This window comes from Trachinotus anak, unplaced genomic scaffold, assembly GCF_046630095.1.
Source record: "Trachinotus anak isolate AG129_WGS33_773 ecotype Australia unplaced genomic scaffold, CSIRO_AGI_Tana_v1 ptg000019l, whole genome shotgun sequence".
NCBI lineage: Eukaryota > Metazoa > Chordata > Actinopteri > Carangiformes > Carangidae > Trachinotus > Trachinotus anak.
This window is the reverse complement of record NW_027273870.1, coordinates 3,154,032-3,179,980: the sequence shown is the minus strand read 5'-3', so window position 1 is coordinate 3,179,980 and position 25,949 is coordinate 3,154,032. Positions and strand designations below refer to the sequence as shown.

Below are 25,949 nucleotides of genomic sequence, written 5' to 3'. Positions count from 1 at the left end.
AATATAATGCAACATTTACCATTTTGTTTTTATTTCCAACTGACAGTGTTGCACTGAAAGTAGTCGTGAGTCCTTTCGAGTGCAGAGTAGAAGCTTGTTCTCTATTTTTCTGGAGTAATGTATGCAGAGCTTTACAAATAGCACAAATAGCTCTATATGAAAATGTTTAATGCTTTTTAAATGGTTTAATGAGAATATACAGCATCCATGCATAACAGATTATAACCAGTTAGATTTTATAACACAAATCTTGAATAACTGTGCAATGTAGTTCACACATTTTAATAAAATGAACATTATTACAAAGAAAGATGGTCAGCTGTAGTGTACCACACCCCAATTTCTAAAATAGATGTTACAGTGCAATTATGTGTAAAGGTTCAAATTTAACTCTAGACTATGTCTATATACAGTACAACAGTTTAAATTTGACTAAAACCTGGCTTTTTCTGCAGATGTGTTAGTTCTAAACACTCAGTGGCAGGCCTGCAGGGCATAACCTGAGGTGAACTATTGAGATAAGATTAAATAAAAGCTTAGGTACTGTAGACAACAACACACTTACAATATGAGGCACTGGGTATCACAGTTTCATTACCTCTGAGTTGATTGACTAATTACCTTGTAATTGATCACATTAACTACATGATATCCTACATGATTTCCTTTCTGTTAGCAGGTGAAGTAGGTTTTGGTGTGAAGTAATATCAGATGCACTGACTTTGCCAAACCCCTGCCCACAAAGAGGACTAATTGAGAACAGCACAGTACTTGCTTTACAACATAGAGTTGCACCACTAAAAGACACATATACAATTTTGGATTCCAAACCATATTACATTTTTTTAAAACAAGATCAGAGTTTATGGAAATGCTTCTTTAACAGTCCTCTGCTGGTGTGACCATGATCTCTGGTAGTGACTCTGGTGCTGCTTGGCGACTCTGTATTTGTGAGGCCATGACCCAAGTCTGCACCGCTATGTCTGACTGTAACGGTGAAGATGAGAAGAGGTTGTGCTTTCTGAGCAGAATCAGGTGAGGGTTTCTCAGTAAAGTATAAAACAACAGCCAGCGCCTCCTGGCCTGGCTATTCCCAAGGGATTCTGCAAAAAAAGTTTAAAGTCAATAAACTGCAAATGAAGAAAAAGGATGATGAGGAAAAGAGCTGCATAAATGCAGTAAATGCAGTTTTGGGGGGATATTAGTTTGGTGAACCTTAAATAGTGAACAGGTGGAAACAGTGGGTATTTAGTGGATTATACATGTCAGAGCTACACACACACACACACACTACTGACCAGATGGCATGTTGCTGAATGTGGAGTATGCAGACGCTGCATGTCTCTCAAGCTTATTGGACACCAGCAGCTGGCAGAAACAAACCATGACTGGATTGCTATGATAGTGGTCAGCAAAGATCACCCCAATCCAAGTACTGTAGCCTGGAACAGGGGGGAAATACTGTTAGAGCCACTCACCATCAGAAAGAGCACTGGATATACAGTATTCTTTATTTATATTATTGCTGTGTTATTAATTTTATTTTTATTACATTTATTTGTATTTATATACAGTATATATTCATATTTATACATATTGACTTATGCATATGAATTATATGATGCAACCCAGAGATTTTCACACACTTACTTCAATGACAAAGGTTGTTAGTCCTGGTATGAACGTAATATAACAGTAATACACTTATGAATACTTGCTGGTTTATATGCGCTCTCTCTGACATATTTTCTAAGCTCAGTATTCCAATACTTACTGTAAAGTATATAGTATTTTTGATTTTTTTTCACTTTCTGTTCTTGTTTTGAGACAAGAAACCCAGTGTGCTGATACTTTGTGAAATGCTGCCATCACCTGGAAGATGCTTTGGAAGCAAGCACCACTTCCACTATTTCATTTTGTCTTGCACATGTTTTTGGGGGAAAATAGGCTCACCGGCGTCTATGTGTTCATATCCTCTCTGCATGATGGTTCGGTCTATGCGGGACACCAGCCATGTTCCTACAACCATGCTGCACAGCAACCTGAAGATGCAGGTGCTGATCCCCATCACCACGTTGTAGAAAAAGAAGAAGTAGTTGAAGCAGTGGAACGCCTTCCTGAAGAGGAGAGAGACAGGAAACTGTGATCTTAATCTACTGTACCAGACACATTTTACTTTGAATCATATTTACTTGTTCTGAAAAATTAGGATTTTGTAAAATGCCATCACACGGTCTGCCTGTTCCAGCAAGTAATTAAAACTACTTTATCCACTTGAGTAAGTGAGTAATGGTACATTTTACAACTTCACCATCACATAATGTCCTCACCACATCCACATTACACAGCTAATAATTTACTAGTATGACTGTCACGTCCCTCCCACACTTATTGTTTATACTGAAATATACCAACCTGTTGTTAAGAGCCAGAGGTTTTTGTTTGTCTGTAGGAGATAATTTGTCCTGGAGGAAGAAGATCTGAACCAGAGCTATCTGGAAAATCACCAGGCCAATCACTAGGCCGATGGTCAGACTGAGAGAAACGAGAAAAGTAAAAATCAGTCAGTCACTGTGTCAACCTGTCAGTCTAACTATCTATTCATATGCTATCATATAACACAACAGCCTTACACAATGATTCCCAGGTCAGTGAGCATTTTCAGTACATGTCCATGCTGTATAGGAAGAACCACCCCATAGACCAGCAGCAGTGCAAACAAGAAGTGGACAAAATGGACAATCAGATAACCTACGAAATAAAAGAAAAAGTAATGCAATCATTTCACATATCTCACAGTGTGTTTTACAGGAAATCTGAATGTACAAACACATTTTGTGTGATGAGAAACAAATTATGCAGATTCGTGTTCATGCTTCACTCAATCCTGAAAACATCATAATAAATGAAGTGATTTAATCACTGTATCCACATTTACACAATAAATGCTAGGAATTTTGAAGGTTTAATTCTAATACCAGTTTAGACTGAGGCTGCCTCTATGATATTTTAGGCCAATTGTCTATATATTTTCCATCAGATTTATGACAAAATAATCCAATATATTACAAGTAATCAGTGTCTTTTGAGATTACTTTGTTTCACTTCCTTTATGTGGGTTTGGTCAAGCGTAGGTACTACTCCTTCTCTCCCAAGACTTAAATCTTGGTGCTGGTGACATTTGTGGAACCGCATGAAAACAATATTTTCGGTTGGGTCCCGCAGCACCAGTGGAGGATATTCTGATACAGATCATATCAGCTGCTTTTTTTCTCGTTTTGTATGCACACTGTAATGCTCACCCCACAGTGTAAAAGCTATTTGCCATCCAGAGTATCTTGCAATGGAAGCCTGTGAAAATCAAAGAGAAAAACTGTGTATTTGTAAGGTGTTTTGGTGAAGATTGTGTCTGAACTAAATATATCCAACAATATGCAAGGCCAAATAGAATGAGTGGCAAATGGTCACAGATGCACACAAAAACACTCACATGTATAGAGTATGTGTTTGCTCTACATATTTGAAACACTCACATGCACGTTCACTCATTTAAAATGTTCAGACACTTGCAAATGTGAGTTTAATAAAGCTGGTTTTGCTTCTGTGTAGACAATTAGCCGTAGCCTGTTCTCCACTGCGGGAGCCTTGTTAAGATGGCTGAGAGCCAGAACCAAACTGTTAATCATGTAGTGTTTTTGCAGAGCTGGTGGGGTGCAGTGGCTGTGTAGCTTGCAATATGTGGCGCCACAGTTTTCATACACAGTGACACACATCCTGACCCGCAAACACAGTTAAACTGGGGCCACTGTCACACTTTGAAGGCTGATTTTCAGTGTCTAGTGCCAAGCTGAAATCTGTTTTGCTCTGGAATCATCTGCCATCTGCTATATCTGTGTGTGCATGTGTGTGTTACTTACTACACTGACAGCAGAACTAGGGTTGTGAAACTTCTCAGGAATAAAACCCCTCTGTCCTTTCCACAGTCTCTTCAAGTGTTTCCTGTAGCATCAATATATCATGTGATCACTGGTAGAGAAATGTCCTTTAAATTCCTATAAACTTAAACAGGTTATTTACTTTCTGATATTCATTATTCTTCCAAACATTTTACATGACCATTTTTGAGTTAAAGCATCAATACATTTTGTATGTTTCATATTTCTATAGGCTCTCTTACCTGTAACATGCCAATACATGGAAGGTGTAGGCAACAGAGTTGAGACTAGCGAAGATGGTGGTAGCTAGCCATGTCTCTGTAAAAAAAAAGAGAAATTAAGACACTTCCAATTATGTTTCATGAACTCTTAGCCATCATAAATAAGAGATGAGAAATAAGTTTGTCTTTTTCTTATATCAGAAATATTCAGAATCAAGGAAACAGGACAGATTTGGTGTAAACCTGTCTAAAACTTGTTGTTTTCGATATACGTAATCATACTACAGAAGCATAATGCATTCACTCGAGGAAAAAAATTCTGCTCTGTTTTTCTGAACTAATGAGATTATTATTATTATTATTATTATTATTCTGAGATTGAAGCCTGTGATAATCTAATTTTTTCTCAAGTGAATTAATGATGCTTCTGTGTCACAGATGATGGATTTACCAGACTATATACAGGGGGTGTAAACCAACTCACTCTTTGCCACGTCAATGAATTCTTCCAGCTGTGGTATCATGGCTCCCAGAGCTTCAGTCTGGTTACAAGAGGTGACCAGATAATTTAGTGTATTCTTCCACTTCTCTACTTGGTCAAAAGCCACGTTACTGAGACTGTAGTCTGCTAGAGTCATCTAGAGAAATTACAAAAGGACAAATAAATACACTTGTGCCCAAGGCAGATGTACAGAGAGGTTGTTTGTGCAATGTTTTCTGAAACAAAGCCAATGGTTGGTTGAGATATTTGGTTTTACAGAATTTAAAAAAAAGATATCTTGCTGTGTCTTTACTGTGTATAGGCCTATAAGAGATATAATGGCAGTGCCAATGATCCTGTTGGGGAACTTGAAGTAGGGGTCCCACTCATACACTCGCCTCTGGAACCAGCTGAGTGGCTTGCTGCAACACAGAAAGCAGCAGCACTTGAACACACCACATTAGATTTTCAAGTCAAGAAAGCTGCATTGCCACACAACAGTAACGCACTTTATGTTTGACAATCTCAATTTGCGAAAATTCTTTTCTCACTCAGAAAATCTTGATGTCCAATGTGATTTTTACATCATAGTGAAATTAATGACAAAATTGTGTCTTCCTGAAAACTAGTAAAATCTATCTTATGGTACATTTTTGAAAATGCTTATAATTAATGGTAAACTGGTTAAAATGTGCAAAAATAGAAGGTGTCATAACAGGCAATAGCACTGTAAATCTCCAGTTGTACAGAAGACAGTTGAATGAGCGTGTCTTCTACCTGTGTGCAGGTGTTTTCCTCAGCAGCCTCTTAACATGCTGCACCTGGTGTAGCTCATTCAGCTCCTCAGGGTCCTGGCAGCAGATTCAGCAGATTCATTCTCACACAGAGTTTATTATTCAGAAAATTCAGGGAGAAAAAGTTATGTAATCACTTCAGGCCCTATGTTAACAACAAAATAAAACCAAAAATGGCAAATAAAATGCAACAGAAAACAAAATTTATCAGTAAATATTATGTAAAATCTTAAGTAGTATTTAGATCAGATTCTCTCACAGGGGTAGCATCCAGCCAAGCATACCAAACATACAACAAGAATCACTTCAGAGATTTTATGCTTTAGCCAAGCTGACCTCCTGTTCCAGTTGCAGACGTATTCGAACAGCTTTAATCAGCATGAACACAAATCGACCCAAGAGGAAGATGAGGGCGAGGATGCTGGGCCACTGGACTATTATCTTTTCGTTTTTACCCAAAACCTTTAAAATCAAACACACAAAATCATCCATTCATTTATTATCTTTTTTTTATGAAGACACACTTTAATATGCACATTACACTACTACAAGCTTTCAGGGGTTAAGTTCTCACCTACCTGACCATCAGGACAGGTGAATGTATTCCAGACTGTAACGATGATCCTATGAACAAGCATCAAATCAGGTAAACTCATCCACATATACATATTCATTTGTTCATGCATATCATTCATATCATTTTGATGTGTTTTCATGTTACTGCATGGTTTCAAAAAAAATTGTAAAAGTAACCAATTTATTAATTTTTCTTTTTGCATGATATATAATGTTGCACCTGCCACTGGTGGTATCATATAAGAAACCCTCTGCAGTACTAATCCACATTTTGTGATATATATTCTATGTCTGAACATAGTAAAAAATAATATGAATGAATGTTTACCAGGACAGGGAATAGAGGATTCCCAGCACAGCACCAGGTAGTCTGAAAGGTGTGGACAGACAGGCAAAGAAAGGGAAATACACCAGGCCCACTTCTAAAGCTCCAACCAGGAACACTATAGCTGAGAACAGCCAGGAAACAACACATCAGTCAGTGTATGTATTTACTGTATATGTACAGTGAAGATGTTTGGATAATGATTGTAAATGGAAGGAGTACCTCTGGCCCAGGTTGGGACTGTGAAGGGGATGTAACGTTCAGAGAAGAGCAGCAGGACGCTGGAGGACACAGCACCAAATGCAAACCCATAGGACCAACGGTTGCTGAGGCTGCCTATAGTATCCAAAGGCCTGGGACACATCAATGACAACAAGTCATAAACATTAACAAAGCTATGTTTTACTGATGAGTGCGCCAAGGAGTTTGTTACTTCTACTACTTCTTGACATATTTAATGTTGTGGGTGCTGACTTACACCACAATGGCAAAACGTCCCTCCAGGAAGGGCAGTCTGCGGTCGATGGCCAGTCTCTGAACTCTTTTCTGGAGGACTGAGAGCACCCCCACGATCAACACCTGGAAGATAATTAATCAATGCATACACTGTGCACAAATAAACACATAAACAAATCTACTGGAAAATACTTGTTTTTACACACACACACACACACACACACACACACACATATATATATATATATATATATATATATACTTTGTTTCCATTGCTGCAACTGCATGTCACAGTAGAATTAAGTTGACATATATTACATGTTACAGAGGAAGAGGCAAAAGAAGGTCTGTGTGTATCAACACTCATGTATGTGTCCTATCAAAGTTGTTGTAGTGAATATACTGTAGCACTCTGCAGTTCTTGGTGTTATACAGTATATAGTAATTATGTTGTTCTGTATATCCTGAACTTTACAGTGTAGCTACAGATCCAGGTTGAAAAGTGCTCTGACAAACGTCTGATTTTGGATAATAAACACTTTGCCTTGATGTTCATTTCAGTGCATGGTAAACATAACAAAATGCCAATTCTCACAGTTGCACAAATGTCACATTTTCATTTTATTTTCTTATTGCAGGCTGAATGACGGACAACTTACTGCTGGTATGACTGACAGGTGCAGGAAGAGATCTATAGAGATTCCATTTTGACACTCCTGAACCGTGAAGACCCTGGAAAGACAGTGACAATATGAACATGCTGTAGCGTAATGTAGCTGAAAGGACCCAGAGCAGAACAAAATTTAACTGAATGGGATGGACAAGAAGGACCTGAATGGAACAGAGATCAGGTTAACTAAGACCATGACCTGAACTGACCTGAACCAAACTAAACTACACAAAAGATAAAAACTGAGTGGATGTAGACGACAGAACACAGGAATACAATTTGCAAATCATTTATATTTAATTATATGATGTAACCGCTTGTTCTCTGTTTCCAGCCTGTCCAGGCTATTCGTCTGTCTTCATTCAGAACTCCTGGAATCAGATTGTCTATCCCAAGCTTTACATAACAATAACACAGCCAACTGACAGCTGAGAGTGATAAAGTAAAGAGCGGCGTCATAATGTTAGTGGCAGCGAGTATTTACAGTCTGTACTTACTCATGTTCCACATGGTTTCTATTCATCCTTCATAAGTCAGTTCACTGAAGCCTAAAAAGCCTTCTTTCTGCTCGACTGTAAAGATAGGGAAGGGAAGTGACCGTGGATTGATACCTCTTCTCCATTTCCTGGTTTCAACCATGTGACTCACACATTTGACCTTTGATCTCAGGATACAACCATTTATTTTATGTCCTCTCTTCACATGTGTGTGTCTGTTTCTTCTACCTCTTTTTTCATTTTCTCACACTCTCTCAGTTTGTCTGTATCATAAACACACACACACACGAACATTGTTGACCACTGTGTTACTCAGTATAAGAAGTGTAAACACTTGCCTTGCCCACAGAGATAACCAACCGTTCATTCACCTCCTGGCTCCACTTTACAAAGTATCTCAGACTCTGTTACAGTAATCAATAAATCACCTTTCCTTTCTTTTCCTTTCTCCTGATATCAGCTTCACTGCAAAAACATGTACAATGGCAAGTACATTTTCTTTTTTTTGAATCTAGCCTCTGTTCCCTGTCTTTATATATGATGCAGACTGCTTATTAATGTTAAACGTACTGAGAATTAGATCTTATTGATAAAAAAGAAAATACCACAAGGATGTTTCTTGTTGCTGATTGATATTTATTACTCATGATGTTTAATCAAAAACATTTAGGACAGCTATGATCCAGCTGTTATTTCAAAGATCCATGTTGGACACATTATGCAATCCTGATTGGTCACTTTGGTGGTGACATCACCAGCTGGGCAGCTCAGCAGCTCTCCTCCTTGACGATCAAAATGTCCATCTTGGCAATTCTGCAGAGAGAAACAAACATACGATTCATTGTTTTGCTCAGCTCAGTGTAGGTGCAACAGCTGAAAGAGAAGATGGGAAGCTCGTCTGGGAAATCACACCTCAGACAAGCTCATTGTGTCTGAGGTCAAGTCGAGAAACTGATAGGAGAGGGATGGATAAAGAGATAAAATCCATCAGTAATGCTTTTCAGCCACACTAGCAGCATGGCTTTATGGATGGTAATGTCAGTCGGTCGATACATCACTTTGGTCCAGACTGAAAGCTCAGCATCTACTTAATGGACTGGCACAAAATTTAGTGCATGTCCCCCGCATGATTAATTGTAATAACAGTTGCAAACCCTTCACTTTTCATCTACTTCAGGTCACATTTTGTCAAATACTACACTTTATGTCCAAACACCTGCAAAACTAAAGACACTGCCGTCATCCTCAGGTGTGCTTTTGGTTTAGTGCTCATCAGCAGATATGAGCCTGTTAACATGCTAAACTGAGATGTTGAGCATGATGTACACGACACCTGTTAAAGATCAGATGATAGTATTGTCATTGTGGGCATGCTGCTACGCTTATGTTAGCATTTAGCTCAAAGCACTGCTGTGCCTGTATCATCACATGGCTGCAAGCTCTCTTAGCGCCAATTAATAAAACACACTTTTACAGGATTAAGAGACAAAGACAGAGACATTTATTTTTTTTTAAAGAGTGCACCCCCAAGAAAAGACAACATATTTTTGAAAGGGTTGGAGATCAGCAAGAGCCACACTTGACAAAAGAAGATTTCAGTCAGGCTCACTTAATCATTAGATTTAACTGAAAAATATGTTCACTTGTTTTGCTATTTTTGTTACTCAGCACTAATCTTCAACGATCTCATGAAATCTAGTGCGTCATCAAAAAACATGGCATATGTGAATATTATTTGGTCACCAATGGTGTGATTTTTATTTCCAGTAAAGATTACTGACCACTGGCTCATCTCCCATAAACCAAAGCATGAATAATAGACCAAGTTTGAGATCTTCCTGTCATATGAGTCAGCCGATGTTGTCAGTCAGTCAGAGTTCAGTTTTGCGACTGTTTTCTTTACATTTTTGTCACCACCAGATGGCGACTTAAGCACTTTTTCCTCCATGAAGTCAATTTGGGTGTTGTGTAAATGCCATGAGAGGGGAGCAGCTGTGTGTACTCACTGTCTCTGGGCACACAGGGTACACTCGTTGGCATAAGTGTTTCCATCACTGCCACACACAGGAGCAAGGTTCAGGGGACAAGCCATGATCTCGTCCATGTTGGGACAAGAAGGCTGCCAGACAATAAAACATTATCATGATATTCTATTCTAATATGAGGTTTGGGGTTTAAACAGGCTTAAATTATCCTTTAAAACAAACAACATTCTCTTACTGTTTTTTCTCCTAGACACACAGACACAGACACACCCACACACACACACACACACACACACACACACACACACACACAGACACACCCATATCCTGCTATCTATGCACGGTCAAGTTTTTCCATTTAAAGATATGTATGTCACCTTTCTCATGACTTCTGACATCTTCTCTGCATCTGTGAAACAAAACACATGACTTATAAAACCATAAATGTACCTCGTACCCCATAAACAACCCACCTGATACAGAAAAATATTGGTGTGCAGACCTGACAACACACACACAGACCTGTATGCTAGTATGAGAAAAGTGGATACACCGACTGTGACATATTTTATTACAGTCTCTGACATTGATATTTCTGATGTATTATCAACGCACTATAAATCCATAAGAGTATATGAATGCCTACTATGCAATACTGACACATACACACACACACACACACACATATATGGATTTTATATGTGTGATAAAACTAACAACTCATAATATACTGTACAGTGCTTATAAAAAAGTAAGTAAACATGTATATTTGACATTAACACAGATCACGTTGTAGGGATCTGTTTACTGGTTGAACGCTGCAAGATAGTAAAACAATAACACTTCCTGTCAGTGTGAACACTTTTTATAAGCTCTGTAAGTTTCATTTTATTGCATCTAAACTGAACCCGCTCAAAAGTTGTCTACAGACTTAGACTTCAGTCAAACTAGAGTGCAAAGATACTTCAAATCCAGTGTTACCTGCAGCCACGCAGATAAGCAGCAGTCCCAGCAGAACAGCTCTCCCAGTCATGATGTTGGTGGATGAATAACTCAGAGTGACAGAAACCTCTGAATGTGTCTCTGTTTTCACTGGTGATATAACTGTGTGCGAGGGGGTGTGTGCTCCGCGCACGTGGGAACACAGCAGGTGAAAATAGACACACAATCACATGCACAATCTAGAAACTCATAGTCATCAGTGCACATTAACACACACGCCCCAAACATACAGTAAACTGGCTGTGACAATATCCTTTGTTCAGTCAGTAGCTACAAACTTCCATGTGACAGGCCTGCACGGGCTTCTTTGTATCTCGCACTCGACTACACAAAACTACGACGGCACAAAATGATCAAATAAGGAGTCGTCATTCAAAATGTATGAATTTTTTCTTTATTAATGTAAAGAGTAACTATACACAATGGGTAACAGACTCAAACTGTTGTTTAATACTTAAAAATGTAAACAAATAATAATATAGAGCACAAGAAGAGAAAAAAATCACCACCTTTGTACTGTTCTGCATTTCTCTCACTACTGTCTCTACTTTTTACTCATTTCACCTGCTTTCTCTCAATCACATGTAATCCTTTCTTCCCTGTTTTCAGTTTCAAACAAATCGTTTAATGCAGTAGTGTAGCTTCAATTTGTCTGAATCATATCTGTGTTCCAGTGCAGAGATTTGGTTTTAAATGTCTGATTTGCCATATACCCAAATCCATACTTCTTCATGTTTGAAACAAAAGGCTGTTCAGCCTGTAAAGTGCTCACACAACCCCTTCCAAGATTTTGTATGACACAGGAGCACCTGTAGTGAAAATCCGTCATCAATTTAAACCCTGGATATGATTTTTTTTTTTTTTTTTTGGAATATAAAGCATTGCAAGCACAACTCTACTTGACGTGGTCCCTGTTTATGTGTAGTCTGGCTTATTGACTAGCTCTGGAAACATAATATGTATCTCAACCTCGTGTAGAATTTGAGTTACTGACTGTACAGTTAACTTCACTGTGGCAGCTTATTAATATGAACAGACAGGAAAGATTAGAATTTGGCAACGTCACTAGAAGATAGAAAGACCACGTAGTCTAATGAAGACTGAGTGAAAGAGCACATGTATCACATAATATGTGCTGTTTGTTTTGAGCTGCTGACGATGAAACGAGGAGGATTTCTGTATGTGAGCTGAAAAAAAAAAGAACTGAGATGAAAGCAGTCGCCTCCTCGACATTATGCTGGTTGATCAAAGATACATATTCAGTTCAATTTTGGCACAGATACTTTTTGTTCACTCCACTGGTAACGTTTTTTTTTTTTTTTGTTGGTTTTTTTTAACTTGACATCACACAATTGCTACTGTACATAATATCCACATCGGCGCTGGCTCAGGTCTAAAACACTCCCATCGTGTCCTCACACAGCTCACATGTATAAAAGCATTTGTTACTGGAACAGGCGCCAACTTTAGATCCCATACAAGCACAGTAGCTGCGAAACAGCCTCCTCCTTGTATGGGAGCTACAGAATTAGCCGCAGGAACATTTCCATCTGATTCATCCCATTGCCAAAAATCACATTTTTTTTTTACAACAGAATTTGGATGTAGACTCCACATGTACATATATGCACCAGTAATCCAACAATAATGAAGCAGATTTCAGTCCTCTCCAGTCTTTTACAAGCTGATCTGATGGCATGCTTTGGCACACACACACACACATAGAAGAGCTGATAGTCAAGGTGTGTTCGCCAGTGGAAAGCATGCGACATAACATGTCCAATGAACTTTCAAAAAACAGTCCAAACTCCTCTGCAGTCCTCAGCTTTCTTGTGTCCATTCTGATTCGCCTTCAGTTCCACTTAAAGAGGGCAGGTTGAGTAAAACCACGCCAGTACAGCAGACTGCGCATCTTGTACAGACATCAAGCAACCACGTGTTTTTTTTTTTTTTTGTTTGTTTTGTTTTTGACAATTAAGGACACAGATTAAAAAAAAAAAGAAATGGTCAAGTTTCATTCACCATCTCAACAAAAAGCTCATTGTTGTGCTTTGATGTCTGTTGGTATCTGTCTCATACATTCCTTGGCAGCCTACGTACATTGTTGTAATTAATGGAGTGCTCAGATTCCTCTCTCCACCATGATACAGTATAGGCACTGTGCTGGACAATGTCAAGGACACCAAGAACAACAAATAAAAAAAGACAACTTGGTTATCAATCTTAATTGTTATCCAAAAAAAAAAGGAAAAAAAAATCCACAGAGGTTATATCTGTCAAGTAGAATTAAATTACCTTAAAAAATCTAATTAGTAAAAATTAATATCTTGCTCAATAGCATGTTTCTGACTGAAATCACTTGGATTGAAAATGCTTTTTTACCATCACTTCCGTTATAAAACAACTGCGCGTGGTAACGAAGTGAGATTGAGAGAAGTTTGCCCCTGAATAAAAAAGTAGTCAGTCAGTCCATCTTGTAGCAGTTGGCAGTGAATGATCCAAACTTCTTTTTGTTTGTTTTACGCTGCTGTGATTTCACGATACAGAGTAGCACGTACACAGCCCCACTGACTACTGCTAACTACTTCTAGGATTGGGGATTTACAAACTAGAGATATTTCCTTCTATCATCCCCGATGCCTTGTCCATTTTCCAGTCTAACACAGCATTATAATCCTGCTGTTCTTCAAGTGTTCTGAGTCTGAGTCTTCCTCTCTGTCCACCTGGTGAAGGAGAAGCACCAGTCTCCAACCCTCACAGGAATATCTTCTCATCTTAAATATATTTATATAGGTCTTGCATTGATTTGCATTGAGATTTCATTGTTTCAGTGTCTGTCACGATACCTGCAGTCTCTGCCTTTTCAAGAGGCTGTGCGCTTGAATGCAGGTCCACTGAGAAATGATAACAATTAAAAAAGACTAAAAAATAGAAATAAAAAAAGGGAACATAGTTCATCTCCCCCTCAGGTTAGTGGTCCATATTTTCTGGGGTTGGAAGGGGAGGGTGGGTGAAGCATAGCAACTCCCACTGATGGTATGTTGTGGAATCAGACGCAGCTCTCCCTAGTCTTGTTGTCTGTGAGGAAGGAGTTTAGCTGGGAAAAGTCCACTACCACAGCATCTCGCTTGCTCAGATGGACGTCTTTCAAATGGTCCTCGTCACTTTGGTCCTTGGCGAAATTTACAAACACCTGCAGGAGGGAAAAGAAGAGGAAAAGGAAATGACTCTTTGCTTAAATTAAAAGATGAAATCGATGACAGTCAGAGCCTCGGGTACATCTGCTTACTTGGTCTAGAGTGGTCTGAGAGACGGAGTAGTCCTCTATGCTGAGCGCCTCCTTGTTCTTGGAGAGCAGGGAGAAGATGCGGGCGAGGGAGGTGAGGGACGAGGGGAGCTGGTACTGCAGCATGTTGCGGTGCTTCTCCTTCAGCGTGCTGCCTGGCAGCTCCCGTTCGATGAACTCCATCACCGGCCGAAGGTCTGGGTCCGGCCCCGCCACCCGCAGGATGATGGTGTAGCCATCACCAAACCTGGTAAGAATGAAAGGAAGGATATTTCATCAAACTGAAGAGGTAACATTAAGAGAATTTTTTTATTTTCATGACATTTCTTTGTGCTTGACTTTCATTTGTGACATTTTTGCATCATAAATCTTTTATATGATGGCATTTATCTTAGATTTCCTCTTGCAGGTGCCACTCCTGCTATGGTGTTTATCAGAGTTAGTGCAACCAACCCTTCTTTTCTTTTTTCAAATCATTCTTGTGGCATCCATAAATACTTAATTACTGTGAGAACTACCAAAAATCAGGTGCAAAAATGGAAAAAATATTTCTGTATGTAAAATTATTATTACAATATATGAACGTGCTGTTAATTATGATTACTGACATTTGGCTGACACTGAAATCCAGAGATTCTCATTTTAAAATTGTCTGTAGTGTAAAAGGAGTCTGTGTACGTGTGTGGTATTGCTCCGGTGTGTGTTCCTACCTGTTTTTGAGGTGCTGTACGCTGCCCAGACAGCGGAACCTGCCATTGACCATGATGGCCATCCTGGTACAAAGTGCTTCACACTCCTCCATACTGTAAAAAAAAAAACACCAAGACGAGGTTCGTCATGTTTGGAAAGATACAGAAATCAACAGGGATAAAAGGGAAGATCTATTGGAAATAGACCTATTATCTATTGGATGCAAAACAAAAAGTAGTTCATGGTGTGTTGGTATTCGTAATGAATGGACGTATTTGAAACGGCCAGTCTAACCTGTGAGAGGTCAGCACTACAGATCGTCCCTCTTTGATGATGCTGAGGATGGCGTTCCACAACGCCCGGCGTGCTTTAGGGTCCATGCCTGTTGTTGGTTCATCCTGTGAACAGGTAACAAGAGATACTCAGCTGATGCTACAATATAGTGTTGGACAAACAATCTGCTGTCTTTGACCTGCAGGCCAGTTGTTTTTCTCTCTTTTTTTTTTTGTGTCACTGACCAGAAACACAACAGGTGGTCCTCCTATGAGAGCGATGGCAGTGGACAGTTTCCTCATGTTTCCTCCACTGTAGCTGCCGGCCGCCTTGTCCACATATTTGACTAGCCCCAGCTTCCGGATGCCCCACTCTGCCACCTGGTGGACAGGACACAGTGTTCAGTGTCAACCATACAATATATAAATACAATCAATATAGATTATTTAGAAGAGACTGTATCTGTTTTGTTTATTTGCATATCTCATGTAATGTATCATTAGACTACAAAATTGAAAAGCAAGACTCCAAAAGTAGAATTAAAAGCCTGATGTAGATAATACAGTAGGTGTATGCGTGTGTGTCTGTGTTTGCTTGTTGCTGACCTCGCAGACTTCCTTCTCAGGCACTCCTCTCAGGATGGCGTAAAACTCGAGATGCTCTCTGCCGGTCAGCAGGTCATTGATAGCATCAAACTGAGGACAGTAGCCCATGTTCTGATGCACTTCATCTATCTCTGTATTTACACTGCAGAGGGATGAACACAAAGAAGAGCATGATTAAGTTTTATAGAAAGTAAAATATGTTACTGTAGCCTTGTATTGTATTGTATTTTTTTTCCTCACATATCAAAGAAAATCTGCTTGTTTGAAGGATTTTATTCAAGTTATTATCTCCACAGCTGTGGGTTGGAGTTGTTTTATTCTGCCTTGATTTAATATTTATTTCAAACATCTTTAATTATCTTAATGATGCTGAGAAAAATTCCTCTTTCATGTCAGACGGGCTGCATAGGAGAATATTTTACATATTCTACCATCAATGATCAGATGTATTGCTTATTTTGTGATATGATGCATCCTCACCTTTTTCCAGCCAGATAGGCCTCTCCACTGGTCACCACAGAGTCTCCGGTCAGCATTTTAAAGGTGCTAGTTTTCCCTGCTCCATTCACCCCCAGCAGACCGAAGCACTGCAGGAGAAGAGAGACAGCGTTAGCCAATGACAAGCTCATCCTCTAAATAAAACAGTTTCAACACTCAAACCCTGTCTTTTTCTCATGGCCTGGTCTAGATTTATGTGCGACAGGTGAAACAGGTGTAAGATGCTGTATCTGTGTCGTACCTCTCCGGGGGGGATGCCAACACACAGCCGGTCCACCGCTGGCTTCTGTTTCCGCTTGTAAATCTTGGTAAGCTGTCTGAGCTCCAGGATGTCTGACTGTCCTCCTCCGCTCAGGATCCTCTGTCGCTCTCTGGCCACATCCTCATCCTCTTCTCCAATAGGCTTTAGATGACTGGTGGACGACCTGGAAGATCACAGGCAGTAAAGTCACATTCAAGACAGACTTAAAGGAGGTTGACTTGAATCCTTCTCCCAGGGGGAATTCATATGAATCCTTTTGAGTTGCTACATGGAACTTTTAATGAATTTGTCGAATATTTAACTCGAAAGCAGGTTTCACCCACCTGGCCTTGATGCAGAAGCGGTACTGAATGAGGACGGTGATGCAGAAGAAGACAACGCCCTCTATGGCCATTGCAAACAGGTTTTTTCCCACCATGTCCCAGGCAAGAGGGGAGCGGAATCGGTTTTCGCCTACAACAGAACCAACATTTCAGCACTTTTAGAAAAATACTCTTATCAAAACCAATAACAATAGTTTTTTTTTCACGTTAAGAATGCACAGCACTTGTTGATAGAGGTCTGTTGTACTTACCAAATCTCTCCAAAGCATCAGCCATTGCCTGATTCTTCACCATGTCAATCAGTCCTCTGCCCAGACAGAAGTGCGGGAAGATGAGGAACACGTTCTTCAGGATGTCGTTGATACCACCGATCTCCTGAAACAGCAGTGACATCAACATTCAGTTCATATTTCATCGTGTAGAGCTCTTGCTCTCAATCATTTCTCACTTTGCTTTTGAATCAACAATCCATCGACTGACTCCTCCGTGGAGACTTTACTCACGTTGCTCCCAAACAGTTCCAGCACAAACGTGGAGACGCTGCCGTTGATTCCTATCAGTATGTTAACGCTGGTCAGAACCACATAGGCCGTGCTGGGGATCTTAAAGAAAAATGAGGCTGGGTACATCAGAGGGGTGATCGACCATCTGGAAGGAGAAACACAAAGATCATTTTAGATGAGAGGAGAAAATTATGAAAGAAGAGAAAAACTATCTATTTGAACTAGTGGTAAACTCACCCGTAGAGCAGCAGCAGCAGGGCCAGCACAGGCAGATTGGTGGAGGAGACGTAGGCGTCTTGTTGGAAACACACAAAGATAATGATAACCAGTGTAGCTGGGACGATGTAGTTGCACTGTGAGAGAGGACAAAAAAAGGAGGCTTCAGTGAGTTTTAGAGAGACAGAAATAAGTGCGTTATGTTGTACTTTATTTTGACTTTTCTCTTTTCATTTCTCATACGGTTTGAAGAGGAGCCAACAGGAACAAAGAGTCCGTCTTACCATATCCCAGATAAAGTTGGCCAGCCAGTAGAGGAAGGGCTGCACTCCACTGATGAACTGCATGTGCTTGGCCTTGTTCACTCTCTCCTGGATGAGGAAAACCACAAAACTGGCAGGGACAAAGGACATGGCGAAGATCACGCAGATGGACACCAACACGTCCACTGATGTCGTCATCCTGAGTGAGAGGGAGGAGTGCAAAGGAAGAAATGAGATGTGATGTCTCTAGAAAGCGTCAAAGAAATGACACGATTTTCGAAAGTCCGTTATGTCCGGGTCGTAACACTCACAGTGCGACCTGCGACAGCTGCTCCTTGGTGAGGTTGAGCGGGTGGTTGTAGGCAGTGATGCCAAACTTCGTGGGGTCTTTGCCGGCTGGCAGGCTTGCACGCAGGATGCCATTGTTCATCACATTGAGGAAGGAGCCGATGCTGTGCCAGCCCTTGTTGTTAAACCAGATCTGGAAAAAAGAGAAGCAGATGTGACATTTTAGTTTCTGTAACCTCAGAGGAAAAAAAAAACAAAACAGAGCAGCCTGGAAGTAAATTACTAGCTAGGTGATCAGAGTAAAACGTGGAAGATTTTGTCCTTGAAAAGCAGCTCACATGCTCTAACTCTGCTCCCACTAAACGATTTGCTCTGCACTGATTCCCTCTTTAGTCTCATTTCTATGCCTTTCTTTGTTCAGTCTTAACGATCTCTCTGTATATCCAAAGGAATATTGCAAATGTGCTTGGATAATGACTATGGCATGCATAGCTGTTGGTTTTTTTTGTTTTTTGTTTAGGTGGAAATTAAAGTGCAAGTGAGGACTAAAGAAGAAAAAGCAAGAAGCATGAAATATGTCAGCTCTGTGGGGAGTTTTTTAATCTGCAACAAAGTAGAAATGAGCTATTATGCAATCAAATTACACAATGTGAATTGAGTGAGTGATGCATTTTGTGTCTACATGGGCGTATCAGCAGTTTTGCTGAAGGATTTGTTCAGGGATGCTTGACAGTAACCTACAGAGCCACGCGCTGTTGTATAACCTGTGTGAGTGTGTGTGTGATTGTGTGTGTGTGTGTGTGTCTCTGTGCTAACCTTGACGTTATTCTTGGTGTCCAGTCCTTGGATAAAACTGGAGAGACTGCGAAAGAAACGATCTGCTGCAGTTCCCTGGAGTGGGAGAGAGAGAAAGTCCTCTTTAGCACATGGGTAAACTGACACTGTTCAAACCTGCAAAAACATGAGTCAATCAAATCTAGTTTCACTACAGATCTAATTACAACAACATGAAAATGATTCCCTGTATACAAGAGCTACTGTCTTATCCTGAATAACTGAAACTGCAGCAGTAAAATCTACCACAGCAGTGAGCTTTTCTTGAGTAATAGGCTGCTACACACCAGTTAGGTGCAGCATGTAAAATAACACTGGAACGGTATCTCTTACCCTCTCCAGGCGGAAGCGTCTCCTCAGCTCAGCGATTGCATCGTCAATGTCTTCTCTGTTGGCCATAAGCTGAGAACTCCTGGCCCCCAGTGAGAATCCACCGTATCTGTGGAGGGCAGAATCATTTCATTCATCGTCAGTGAAGGACGCAGCTGAGCCGCACTCAGTTCAATATTATTGATATACCAGTAACTCGAGAGGGATCGTATCTGATAATGTACCTGAACTCGTTCACCCAAATCTTGTTCTTCAGACTGTAAGAGAAAAAGAAAATATTTAATGGTAACAATTCCTTAAGTGAGAAATGACACAAGTATTTTTTCACACAGATTTGTGAGACAGGTGTTACCTCTTGCCAATAATTTGCGCGTAGGTTTTAACCAGATAGTCTGAGATGTTTCTGCCAGTCAAATTCTGAAGAGTGTCTTTGTCACTGATCTTCATCTGGATACAGAGAGAGGCAAAAAAGTTAATCAACATTTGTTTTTTGTGGCTTTATAAGTTTAGTTGTATTTGCGTGTTTAATAGAAGCATAGAATACTGTATTTGATCTTTACTTTTGTAATTTTTCTAATGATTAACCCTTTAGTTTTGACTTGAATGTTCGATGTCACCAACCTGCGGTGGTGGAAGCCCCCCAGCACCAGCTGGACACTCTGGCAGCATCCTCTTCCGCCCTTCGCAGCTGCACTCACACAGGGGAGACGGATTCTCCATGGTCCAGTTGCCTTTGTCAAACATGTCCCTAACACTTTGAGAGACTTGCGGGACCGACCACTCGTCCTCTACTGCAGTGCAGGGCGTGTCCCTGGAGAATGGAATTATGTTTATATTAAACTTCAAATCATCATGTTATGCATGACGACCATACAGTGCTAATACTATACTATATATAGATGCACTCTAGGTGTATACTTTCTACTTTTTTTCCTCATTTACAGTAGGATAAAAAACTAAACTCACGGTATGGGCTCTCCTTCCATGCAGCGTGTTCCAAATCCTGGCTTTTCTGTCAGAGCTCCCAGTAGTTTATTGGTGTGAGGGTCCTCAGGTATGTCATTACTACAAAGACACAGAGATCCCATTAAATAACACACACTGAAGACGTTTATCCTTCTGTTGTCATTTAGGAAAAGTACAATCATCTGGACATAAGTAATAACGTTCTGACAGACACAGCTATTTTTTTTTTTTGCTTAGCTTGTGAGTTTAAAATTCATCAGTTAGGTAACATGTGAATGGCAGTGCTGTTCGGTAACCTCTTACATATTTCATCAGTTGTGCACTTTGTAGATGGAAACAACACATTTCTTTAGGAAAATGTGTTTGTTCATTTCCTTTTCTGGACAGAACACGAGAACGATATGACTGAGTTGATCTGAAGTTTAAAAAGTGCTTGGACAGATAACTGGTTAACTATCATATTATTATTATAACAATGAATGGGTTTTTTTCCAGACAGAAAGAATGAGATCTCACCTGATGAAGGTAAACTGCTCTCCATACATGCTGGGATCCAGAGCCAGACTCGGGTACTTTCCAAAAGGAGGAACAATCAGGCTGAACACCAGAGCGATACACACAAACACCGCAGGGAGAACGATCTGAAAAACAACACCATCACAAGATTTATCACATCGAACACTATCAGACCTCAGAGCTGCGGCTTTATTGTAAGATCAGGCTGTTCAGAAAATCTTGCGCTACTGATCCAAGGCAGAGAGACTCCCACAGTGGTTACCTCTGTACGTACAATGAAAATAGCATCCGCGTACCTGAGCAAAGAAGCCTTTCCTGGAGCGCCGGGCATAGAGAAATCGTTTCCAGAGCAGTGCAACGAACTGCTGTCTCTTCAGACTCCAGCCTTTGACCTGGTATGAACCTTTGCCATCTGTTCCACTGAGCCAGTCGGTCTCACGAGATTCTGGACACAGACACCACGATACACATGAGCTAACTTGCAACATGAAAAGTGTCCTGATTTTGTCACATTGTTAAGAAAAACTGTCTGGAATGGCAACTTTACTGGCACACAGCAACTCATTTTACTGCTTTGCAACATAAAACTAATTTCCTTCAAACATGGAGAAATTGCACTTTTTCTCCATTAAAAATGTAGAAATAGAACTATTGGTAAAACCAAGGAGTTCGAAAATATATATATATATATATATATATATATATATATATATATATATATGAATGGCAGCAACAAGACTGTTGCTATCATTGCACTGCATGCTGGGTAGTGCAGTTCTACCTGGGTCACCTTCAGAGTCGTTGAAATCAAAGTCATCCTCAGTGAAGGGCTTCAGGCAGCTCTGGTGGTCTCCGAAGGCATGACGACGACGAGTCCTGGTTGGTACGACTCCATCTGCAGCCACAGGAGAGAAGAGGAATTAATACTACCCACATCAGTTTCATGCTTTCTGTTTCATTCCTCTATAATCACTGTGGCTTGTTGTTCAAGTGTGTACATATCATCATCTCACCTGAGAGCTCAACAGAGTCCACTCCACTGTCCTCAGCCACTTTCAGGAAAATCTGAGGAGTTGGAGGACGCAAGATTAAAACACCGACTGAAAACAGATGGTGACTGATCTTTTAATTCAAGACCAACAATGGAAGGCCAACTGTGAAAGACCAGACGAAAAGGTCACTCAGCTCCTTACCTCTTCCAGGGTGGTATCAGATATTCCATAGCTGGATATTCCCAGGTCGGTGAGTCTGTCGTCAAGCTCGTGGAAAAGCTCCACAAAGGCTCCATCTTTAGCCGACTGGTAGGGCAAGACATAGGTGAGTTCGTGGCCGAGATCCTCCACCAGGCGAGCCTCTGGGACATGCTTGAATATCACGTTAGAGATGAGGGAGACGTCTGTGGGAAAAGAATGGGCAGAAAGAGCGAGAGCTTGGTGAGAGGGAATATAAAACATCAACATTTTATGTGTGTTGTAAAGCTGTCCTCCGTTAAAGTAGCCAGTTTATTGTCAGTTCTCACCAATAGTGGTGGTTTCACTCTCCGGTTCGCTGCCCAAACCAGCATCTGAACTGCTCTCTGATACGCTGTCCTCCTGAACAAAAGACAAAGAAGGTAAACTGTCAAGTGAGACTAAGTTAAACATTTGATTTACTGCTGATAATACATTTTCATTTCTATTTTTAACTCTTTACTAATTAAGCTCTCCATGTCCTTGCTTTCGGGCACAATGTGAGAGAATGAAACATGTCTGTAACTTTATTGGAAATAAGGCCATTTATCTTTTGTCCTTTTCTAATGTTAGTGGTCACGCCTCTTTTACCTTCTCTGTTTTCTTGCTGTAGCAGACGGTGCTGGCAGAATTCCTGCAGGACTGAAGCGTCAGGTCGTAGTCTCTCTTGACCAGGGTCAGGTAGTAACCTGTCCCCAGCTGAGTCTTCAGGAAGAGCGAGGAGCCTACACAGCACAGCTTGCCGTGTGAAATGATGGCAATGCGGTCACCCAGGATGTCCGCCTCATCCATGTGGTGAGTGGACAGGATGATGGTGCGGCCTGACAGTGGGGGGGGGACACGAGTCAGCTAAAGTTGATAGTTTCTGAGGAGTCTTTGACCTAATGATCTATAAAAAAAAAATTAAATGTATCAAGTAGTTGTTATTTACCTTGTCTGTATTTAAGCAGCAGGTCCCAGATGCCCCTGCGTGCATAAGGATCAACTCCAGCAGTAGGCTCATCCAGGATCACAACCTTTGAGCCGCCAACAAAAGCCAGGGCCACTGACAGCTTCCTCTGCATCCCACCTACAAAGACAGCAGGGAGAAAAAGTTTCAATATTGCGATTTATATGGAGACCCCCCTGTGAAACATGTCCAACATTACTTGTTAAACTACTAAAAGGTACAAAACTTCCAATAATCCTACTGACCGGACAGGGTGCTGGTGCGGGACTGTCGTTTGTGTGGCAGTCCGACATCGTTCACAATCTGCTCCATCTCAGCCTTCACCTTCTCCTCCGGCAGCCCCTTCAGACGGCCGTAGAACCAGATGTGTTCCTCAACCGTCAGCCTGGAATTACAGCAAACCCACAAATCACACAAAGCACAAGAGGCTACGTGCATGCTAAGAACGCAGTCATTGATAGTGTATACATACATGCTGAAAAGCACGTTGTGCTGAGGGCAGACGCCCAGATTCTGTCGGATGGTGCTGAGTTCAGTGCGGATGTCCTTGCCAAGGATGTAGGCTGTGCCGGAGGTGGGTGGGAACAACCCAGTCAGGATTGACCTATCAGAAACCAGGAGGGGATACGCCAGTCAATGACAGTCTCGACTGAGTATAACTCCTCTCTTGGAGCATTGAGGTTATGCTGTATGATAAAGGGTGCGTTATCTTACATTGTTGTAGTCTTGCCAGCTCCATTGTGTCCAAGGAAGGAGGTGATCTGTCCTTCATAGAACCTCAGGGACAGTCCGTCCACAGCCAGCTTGTTTCCATGGCTGTAGACCTTCACTAGATTCTCAATGTAAACACCTGGGTCGATGTGGCCTGGCTCTTCCTCAATACAAACAGCTGTGGATAAGATGAAAGAACAAGGACGGCAGCGCTGTTTTAGCAATGACATAAGCAAAGATGTGAAAAGACTCAACTCTAAACCTGCGACGTTGCTTCACTAATGGTTTTATGCCTGAAAACAATGATTATGATTTGTACCTTCAGCGTTGCCCTTCTTCGACAGAGGGGTGGAGATGTTCTTGTTCTCTTTCTCCCCACACCAGTACGTCTTAGTGAAAGGGAAATACCAAGGTCTGGGGATCCCATACTGACCTGGAATAGGAAGAATCGTTTTATTTGTTTTAGCACTGTCCACTAAAACGACCTACAAGAACTTGTAATATCAACATTATTTAACTATACATCATTGATTCAATTTAAGGGAAAAAAACGCACAAATATAAACTTCGTCCATGACTCACCAGGAAACACAGCTTCGATGTACCAGGTCATTATTCCGTACAGAACAGCGTCAAACAGCATGAGGCAGATAGAAGTGGTCAGGTTGTAGCTGTCTTCCTCCAGAGGGCTGGCCAGCAGGTTCGACCACTGGATACCCACCCCCTGTTCTTCAAACAGGGCAAAGTACTCACAGCCAAACCCAAAAGCAACAGGAGACAGCAGACTCTGAGAGAAGAAGAAGAACAGAGAAACCAGAGTTTAGTGGAGAGAGAAAAAATTACAGAAAATTACAGAATGTGTACAGATGCATGTGACTTTTTGAGTCCATCTCTTAGAGACTTTCTGGACGTGAAGGTGAAATCTCGACAACACTCTGAGTATTCATGTATGTATTCATATGTGTTTTTATGAAATTTCTTCCACACACCACAACAACTTTTGCTCCAAAGCCAACGTAGTCTTGCCAGGCGACACACAGCACATAGGGCAGGTAGAGGGTGAAGTAGATGATCCCGCCGCAGGCAGCTGCCAGGTTAGCACGAGAGAACAGGGTGCTGATGAGGAAGCACTGCATGATGGTCACTACGCCGAACGAGCCCAGGAAAAGAAACACGACGCCTGGGTCGCTGTAAGGGAGCAGGTTGCCCATCTGAGAAATGTGAGAGAAAGAAAAGCAGAGTTAAATTGTTTCCTGGTTACAGCAGTATGATATCACTTGTTTTCCCACAAGATGAGGACATTTCTAGACAATGAAGTATTGTAGTCATGGAAAAAACAAGAGTGAGAATCAAGTTAAATGTTGAGCATGAACAGTTGCAATGATCAGTGTGAACGTTTTTTTCCTATAATTTGCTGACATTCCTGCGTGATGATGTCTGAGTCCAACACCAACCTTCAGTAACATCACCAACAAGCCCGCGCTGATCAGCAGTGGGATCAAACTGCTGATGAACCAGCTGAGCCACAGGATGCCGTTGTTCAGTCCCATGATCCTCATGGTCTCCTTGAGCCGTGCCTCCTTCTCATACACAACGCCCTTGATGATGATGGCCACTGAGTACATCCACGCCAAGGTCATGAAGAGAGGCATCGACCGACTCATCACCCGGAGAAAACTGTGAAAAAAGGTAAGAAAAAAAGAGTCACACACTCCTTCGAGTACCTGTGCAGGGTGAGATTTTATTTTTTCCTTCCCACACTGTTCACTTACATGTCGTCCACATAACAGGGGTAGGGCATCTGCTGAATGTAGATGCCTGTCTTCTCCTTGGTGCCAGTGATGGCTCTGATGATTCCATGCTCAATGACGTCCTGCAGGTAGGAAAATCCTCCCCAGATGTACCGAAGGTCCTCGAAGGGGTCTGCTCTGGGACCAGGGTCCCAATACCTACAATGCAAGATAAAGATTAGAGGTTTCACAACAACATGAAACTCTGAAAATCTGCACATGATCACAGATTGAATGACAACTGGACACAGCCCCTTACCCATCTTTAATCTTGTTCGTCCTCTCCACGTTATCGATGTCCATGCGGATCTTATAGTTGACATTGGGAGGCAGTTCAGTGCTGTTGCTATGGCCGATGTCAGGAAACACGATTCCTGCCCAGAATTTCTGGTGGTCCAGGAGACCCATGGACTTGTTGACCAGTCGCTCCTCATTAGCTACCGGCTCCAGCTTGTCCAGGTTCACACACTGAGGG

The 25,949-nt window shown here is 41.2% G+C and overlaps 3 protein-coding genes across 7 annotated transcripts in view; all 3 read right to left on the bottom strand.

Moving 5' to 3' along the window:
* Nucleotides 1–165: 165 nt before the first annotated feature.
* Nucleotides 166–8,189, bottom strand: stra6l (STRA6-like). Its single transcript, XM_071503525.1, has 18 exons — nt 7,956–8,189; nt 7,448–7,520; nt 6,811–6,911; nt 6,555–6,685; nt 6,336–6,456; nt 6,010–6,055; nt 5,768–5,893; nt 5,415–5,488; nt 4,951–5,059; nt 4,641–4,794; nt 4,178–4,253; nt 3,918–3,999; nt 3,303–3,351; nt 2,634–2,751; nt 2,416–2,535; nt 1,954–2,117; nt 1,299–1,442; nt 166–1,103 (listed from the first exon to the last, which is right to left on the bottom strand). The coding sequence occupies exons 1-18, from the start codon at nt 7,979–7,981 to the stop codon at nt 880–882; spliced, it is 1,938 nt and encodes a 645-aa protein (XP_071359626.1). The 5' UTR covers nt 7,982–8,189; the 3' UTR covers nt 166–879.
* A 381-nt stretch (nt 8,190–8,570) lies between these two features.
* Nucleotides 8,571–11,069, bottom strand: spink4 (serine peptidase inhibitor, Kazal type 4). Its single transcript, XM_071505514.1, has 4 exons — nt 10,922–11,069; nt 10,318–10,349; nt 9,962–10,074; nt 8,571–8,768 (listed from the first exon to the last, which is right to left on the bottom strand). The coding sequence occupies exons 1-4, from the start codon at nt 10,971–10,973 to the stop codon at nt 8,723–8,725; spliced, it is 243 nt and encodes an 80-aa protein (XP_071361615.1). The 5' UTR covers nt 10,974–11,069; the 3' UTR covers nt 8,571–8,722.
* A 244-nt stretch (nt 11,070–11,313) lies between these two features.
* LOC139637041 (phospholipid-transporting ATPase ABCA1-like) overlaps nt 11,314–25,949 on the bottom strand; it is a 40,899-nt gene continuing 26,263 nt past the window's right edge. For 4 of the 5 annotated variants that reach the window (XM_071505508.1, XM_071505509.1, XM_071505511.1 and 1 more), the window contains exons 13-49: nt 25,734–25,942; nt 25,457–25,633; nt 25,139–25,361; nt 24,674–24,895; nt 24,267–24,471; nt 24,004–24,117; nt 23,688–23,862; nt 23,446–23,577; nt 23,219–23,358; nt 22,956–23,093; nt 22,616–22,845; nt 22,315–22,387; nt 21,989–22,191; nt 21,809–21,860; nt 21,577–21,690; nt 21,092–21,240; nt 20,796–20,920; nt 20,280–20,378; nt 19,935–20,124; nt 19,666–19,760; nt 19,538–19,570; nt 19,317–19,422; nt 18,966–19,040; nt 18,173–18,342; nt 17,883–18,060; nt 17,620–17,735; nt 17,383–17,527; nt 17,131–17,254; nt 16,880–17,009; nt 16,536–16,719; nt 16,277–16,383; nt 15,797–15,938; nt 15,437–15,571; nt 15,213–15,316; nt 14,939–15,031; nt 14,232–14,475; nt 11,314–14,135 (exon numbers count right to left, since the gene is read on the bottom strand). In XM_071505508.1, the coding sequence (XP_071361609.1) occupies nt 13,992–14,135; nt 14,232–14,475; nt 14,939–15,031; nt 15,213–15,316; nt 15,437–15,571; nt 15,797–15,938; nt 16,277–16,383; nt 16,536–16,719; nt 16,880–17,009; nt 17,131–17,254; nt 17,383–17,527; nt 17,620–17,735; nt 17,883–18,060; nt 18,173–18,342; nt 18,966–19,040; nt 19,317–19,422; nt 19,538–19,570; nt 19,666–19,760; nt 19,935–20,124; nt 20,280–20,378; nt 20,796–20,920; nt 21,092–21,240; nt 21,577–21,690; nt 21,809–21,860; nt 21,989–22,191; nt 22,315–22,387; nt 22,616–22,845; nt 22,956–23,093; nt 23,219–23,358; nt 23,446–23,577; nt 23,688–23,862; nt 24,004–24,117; nt 24,267–24,471; nt 24,674–24,895; nt 25,139–25,361; nt 25,457–25,633; nt 25,734–25,942 (5,295 nt within the window). In that variant the 3' untranslated portion in view covers nt 11,314–13,991. The remainder of the gene's footprint in view (nt 14,136–14,231; nt 14,476–14,938; nt 15,032–15,212; nt 15,317–15,436; nt 15,572–15,796; nt 15,939–16,276; nt 16,384–16,535; nt 16,720–16,879; nt 17,010–17,130; nt 17,255–17,382; nt 17,528–17,619; nt 17,736–17,882; nt 18,061–18,172; nt 18,343–18,965; nt 19,041–19,316; nt 19,423–19,537; nt 19,571–19,665; nt 19,761–19,934; nt 20,125–20,279; nt 20,379–20,795; nt 20,921–21,091; nt 21,241–21,576; nt 21,691–21,808; nt 21,861–21,988; nt 22,192–22,314; nt 22,388–22,615; nt 22,846–22,955; nt 23,094–23,218; nt 23,359–23,445; nt 23,578–23,687; nt 23,863–24,003; nt 24,118–24,266; nt 24,472–24,673; nt 24,896–25,138; nt 25,362–25,456; nt 25,634–25,733; nt 25,943–25,949) is intronic. The other variant, XM_071505512.1, reaches the window with a different exon arrangement.